At 44.9% G+C, this 5,659-nt stretch overlaps 1 protein-coding gene across 1 annotated transcript in view; it reads left to right on the top strand.

Moving 5' to 3' along the window:
• Positions 1-4,754: 4,754 nt before the first annotated feature.
• The window catches only part of KCNK13 (potassium two pore domain channel subfamily K member 13), a 239,552-nt gene continuing 238,647 nt past the window's right edge, over positions 4,755-5,659 (top strand). The window contains exon 1 of the mRNA XM_019519910.1: positions 4,755-4,820. Within this exon, the coding sequence (XP_019375455.1) occupies positions 4,755-4,820 (66 nt within the window). The remainder of the gene's footprint in view (positions 4,821-5,659) is intronic.

The following is a 5,659-nucleotide window of genomic DNA, read 5'->3' as shown; positions in this document are numbered from 1 at the left end:
GCAGGAAGTTGATAAAGAATGAGAGCCTTTTTTCAGAATGTGGATAAAAGAATGGCCTGGGAAAAGTGCAAGAGGTTAACAAGATTGCAGTAGAGACTGCCACATCTCCTATGACTGGCAGAGAAGGGATTTCTGGTAACCAAGGAAATTAGAGACATGAAGAACCTACAGGAATAGTTTAGGGAAAAAGGACAGCTTCCTTGCAAAGGCTGTTTGGGTGGAGAAAGGAAAAAGAATGATTCTCTTACTTTGCCCAGAGAAGGAAAAAAAGTATTACAGCAGCATAGGATGGAAGGAGAGTGCAACTAACAGAGACATAAGAGATACTGAGCACAGTGAAGGAGTTTTACCAGAATTCATACTCCAGCAGAGTGTTGCATGGGCAAGCCCTTGACTCCTTTCTGGTGGGGTTAGAGGGAAGCCTGGAGGAAAGTGAGATATCAGCTGGAGAAGGCATGGACATTGGAAGAACTATGGGAGGAAACCCAAACCTTCAAGACAAGGAAGGTCCTAGGGAATGACAGTCTCCCTTTCACCCCCAGACTTACCAGATGGATACTGCTGGGCTCCTAGTCCTGCCCATGTGCATGCTGCAGCTGTGCATTTATCGGCTACGTTATTGGCCACATCAGCCAAAAAAGCTGATTGCCGATAATGTCAACTTTCCTGATATATGGACCAATGTATCAGAGCACCTCTAGTAACTACAACACTGCTACTAATAAGAGATGCAATTTGGTACTGTCAAGAATGAGGACTGCATGTGGTACTCCTGAATCTTGATTTTAAAAAAGGATATGACTGGGGGAGCCTGATTTCCTGTTTGGCAGTATGAACAAGATGGGGGTTCCACCAAGGTTTCTAAGGTTGATCAAGACTTTATACAAAGAAGCACAGTGTCAGGTAGAAGTGAATGGTTTCCTAACTGAGGAAGTCAAGGTCAGATCAAGCATGAGACAGGAGTGCCCCCTGTCACCACTTCTATTCATCTGCACCATCAAGCTACTGGCATAGAGGAACAGGACAGATCACATGATCAAGGGCATGCCAGTACCCAGGGGAAGGGCATGCAGACAAAATGCATGTTGTACATGCACAATGTTAATATCTTAGCAAAAGACAGCATGTCCCTAGACAAGCAATGACACATACAAATAAATATGAAAGGCATCATTTTGTAAAGATACGAAAAAGTAAGTGCCTGGTGGTGGGGAAGAGGGAAGGAACAGGAAAAGTGGAGTTACAGGTCACAACGGATACCCAATCAAGATATTGGGAGTGGAGGTAGATGGGCAACTGACAGGTGAAGCGACCTGCGAGAAGGTGAAAGAAAAGGTGAAACAAAAACTGGGGTGCTGGTATAAATGCAAGCTGTTACTGGAAGGATGGCTAAATATTATTAAGAAGGTTGTACTCCCAATCATACTGTATGTAGGTGTGGTGTTGTCATGGACCCGCCCTATGTAGGATCCAGTGTAGTTCCATGTGGGAACTAATGGTGTTCTTTTGGAAAGCCAAAAGGGAAAGGCTTAGGAGAACAATACTATAAAAGGCAAAATTGAATGGAGGATGGGGCTTCCCAGATGTGTTTCTGTTTGTTTATGCAAAGTTTGTCAGTCTAAGCTGCACAGAAAGGATAAGAGGGGGCATCAAATAAGCTGGGTTTGTCTGGTACTACACAGGGATATAAATATAATGTATGTAAAAAGTCACTCTCATGACCCTGAGCCTGGATAATGCTGCCAACATATGAAAAGATTGTAAAATTTGTGAATTGGTTAGAAGATGTAGACAATAACCACAACAAAGTTAGTGGACCATAAAAGTCATGGGTCAGGTAAAAGGAGACTGCATCCCCAGTGGGGAGGTTCATACGGGAAGAAGCATGAACAATTTGGAAGGGGTTGTTTAACAAAAAGCTTTCAGAAGTAGTGCAATGACTTTGGTTGGCTGCTAGCACGTCACATTGTAGCAGTAGGAGTGCTCCATTACAGTTGGGGACTGTATAGAACAGCTGAATGCCCCAAACACACTGTGAGGAAAACATGGTATGTGGTATGGGAGTATCAGTTCACCAGAACGGTTTGGGGAAGGCAGAGAAACTCCTACAGTAACTGGGTGCTAAAACCCAACTCACGCTACAAGCAGTTCTGTGTGGAATATGGTCCCGGGGCCCAGAGGAAGGATGCAGAAAACGTATGAAAAGCTGTAGTGAGCTTTCGCATGGCATTGTGGAAGGCAGGCTCTCTAGTCTTGCAACTGGAACTCTCTGGAGAAGATACCTTGCATTAGGGCTTGAGCAAACGGATGGTATTGCTGGTGGGACACAAGAAAACTAGGTAAGGGGAAAGCAGTGGCTTTATGGAAAAGAGAAGCATGGACACACCTAGTAGATCTAGGACAGGGGTGACCAATAGGGCTGTGTGAAATTTCACTGGCTGTTTCGTTTCAACACTGTTTTGACTCATTTCGAGTTCAAAACAGCAAAATTGAAATGAAGGGCTTTGAAACAGCCTCAAAATGAAACAAGGGCAGTTGAAATGTGTCGAGTTTCAAAGCTGAAGCTGGGCCTGCCTGCAGGGAAACAGAAAGTAAGCAGAGAGAGGGGGAAGAGGGAGGAAGGACACAGTGAAAGCGTACCTGAACACACACGCTGGAGAAGAAGCTCCTGCAGGAGAAGAAAGAAAGGCTCTCTCACAGTTTGGCTGCCTGAGATGCTGCTGGTACTACTGTGCTGCTCATCACTAAGTTATTATTTTACGTGTTGCCATGTAAAGTGGTGGGCTGGAAGGTTGTAGGGGAGGAGGAGGCCTCATTGGGGCACACTACCATGTTGTGTAGGGGCTCCAGCGCCAGTCAGGGTATGCCTTAACACCACCCCCCCCACACCCCCACCACAAGTTTTGCTTGTCGGCAGCTTGAGGTGCAGTTTCCCAAAACCCCCTGCACCTATCTCCTTGAAACTTGGCAGGCTTCATGCCCTCAGAAGAAGCTACCATCCCTACTGTTTTCATCCAAATCTGCCAAAAAATGACAGTTATAGGTAGTTTCATGCTTCTCCATCATAGCCTATGGGTAAAATGTTGAAACAGTGCCAAAACAGTTTCAATGAAATGGAAGAGAACAGTGCTTTGAAATGACACAAAACTTGAAATGTTGTCCTGTGGAAACGGCCAAGTGGAAGCCGAAACGAAATAGTGCTGTTTGACACAGCCTTAGTGACCATCCTGTGGCTCTGGAGCCACATGCGGCTCTTCAGAAGTTAATATACGTCTCTCCTTGAATCTTTGCACAAGCACACAGTGACCAGCTTCCATTTGAGACGCAAATTTTTTGGAAGCTGGTCACTGTGTGCTTGTGCAAAGATTTGAGGTGATGCATATCAACTCCTGAAGAGTCGCATGTGGCTCTGAAGCCACAGGTTGGCCACCCCAATCTAGGAGGATGAAATGATGATGAGGCTTGAGATGTGGCAGAACTATAGCTGCAGACCAGGGGCCAGCTAGGAAAAAGGCATGCTAGGGGCTAAGACAGGACATATATGGGACAGGGGGTGATATGCATTAATAGATGAGCTCGGAGGATGACAGGGAATAATATGGTATTAAGAAACAAAAGTGTCCAGGCCCCTGGATTAATGGGAATTTGGGGAAGGAGGGCATTGCTGGATAATATATAAATGTTCTATTGTTTTGTCTGTCCTTTTTGTTGAAGTTTTAGAAGCTGATGGAAGCATGTTCTCCTTTTGATACTTCATTGTTTTGTTGGCCTGAAACTGTTGTAGACTTTCATAATAATTTATTTTAAAAAGGTTCCCATCAGCATGTTAGCCCAATTATGAGTCGTGTTTTATAGTCATGCACAGTGGTGGCTGCATTTAATGAATTTCATAGTTGGTTTCCATTACTGAGCATGTGCTGCTTCTGGCAGAAGTTTAATGATAGGCAGTATAGTTAATGAGGTGTCCTTGTATGCAAATGTAAGACGAGGAGCTTTTCCCCCCATGCTGATTGGGGGAAAAAGACTGCTTTTATTTGAGTGAATAAAGATTATTTCCAAGTAGGAATTTTCAGTACATCCTTTTTTAAAGTATTCCTGCGTCTGTTCAGTAAGCGCACACATGCTTTTCTCAAGAAACCATCATTTGGTGCTGATGTTCTGTTAAGCTCTTGTCTGGTATCTGATCTTTGGCTGTCTAATGCTGGCACTTGGTATCTTGACTGGTATATGACTGGCATCTGATCTGTGGTCAGTTAATGATAACTATACTTTCCATCAACATTGCTTATTTTTCATACATCCTCTCTTTTTAGTCTAATAAGATAATAAAGAGGGAATAATCTGCACCACAGTCTGTTTTGACTTCTTGCTATTCAGAGGTGTTATGAAAGGCAAGAAGAAACTGGGATATCAGTAAATGTAGGTTTTGCTCCAGACTGCCATTTGGTTGCTACGTGACTTTGGGTATTCTTTGTCTCAGTTTCCTTAAGTGTAGGAGAAGGAAAGTAAAACCTAGCATTGCAAAATGCAGATATGCAGCACTTTTTGCCAGAAGAAGTACAAAAGATACATGGTCAGGGGTTCAACACAATATACCAAACCCAAAGGGGTCCCTACGCTTTCACACTGGATCAAAATTTTACAGTTTGAACCTTCTGGTCTTTTTTTATAGACTCCCCAGGACTGGTAGGATCTGGGTGACATAATCATTTTCCTTTATTCACAAAGCAGTTGCTGAGTCTCATTCAGCGTGAATGTGTTTTATACACGCATGTCTTTATAAACAGCATTATAATTTGCTGCATTTAGAGGAGATAAAAGTATGTGAAGAAATAGAAGAAAATGTCAACTATTAAAATATGTCCTTGATGAACCCAATGCATTCTGATTTTTTTTAATTAAACAGCCTTACTGACTAGTTCTACATTTATAAGATCACAACTATTTGCCAATGGGCTAAAATCTCTGTGAGATTCTTACCTCAGTAAAACGAAGAATTTTGTCTTTGTAAACAGTCTCCAAAGTTGGTAGCGCACATTAAGTGCCATATAAATGACACATAAGAAAACAGTATAGAATATAAAATGTAAAGTAAAATGGGGCAGTAGTGTTTTATTGAGCTGCTATTTTAAGAAAAGCTATGTCATATCCCTCCACTGGGGGAAAAAAATCTTTTTCGTTCTTTCTCCTCACCTCAGGTGTCTGACTTCTAACACCTTAATCGCTATAAACTACACTTCAGCTCGGTAATAAGTGCACCGCATTCCTGCCTTTAGTTGCTTCCATCTCTTCCTTCCCCCTGCTCTTTCCCGACAGGATGCCCAGAGAAGACTTCTCACCTCCGGCCGGCGCCCAACCCCGCGCATTGCCCTCCTTGGGCCCCGCGGGAGCTCGTCCCTGGGGAGCTTCGCAGGGGTCCTGCTGACGCGCAAGTGAGGCCGGCGGCCAGGGGCTGCCCCGTGCCCTGCTCCCTGCCCCAAGCCTCTTCCTCTAGGAAGGCTGACGCGCCCGGGTGTCCGAGCATCCCCTGCCGAGACCAGGACCGGCGGGCGGCGAGCAGAGGCGGCACATCCGCAGCGCCCCCATGTCCCGCTAGCAGCGGGCGGCGCCCGGCTCCGCGCCCTCCCCTCCGGGGGCTCCGCGCCGCAGCCGGGCGGGG

Source organism: Gavialis gangeticus, unplaced genomic scaffold (assembly GCF_001723915.1).
Source record: "Gavialis gangeticus isolate Ggan-Ray unplaced genomic scaffold, GavGan_comp1, whole genome shotgun sequence".
NCBI lineage: Eukaryota > Metazoa > Chordata > Crocodylia > Gavialidae > Gavialis > Gavialis gangeticus.
This window is presented reverse-complemented; position numbering and strand designations above follow the sequence as displayed.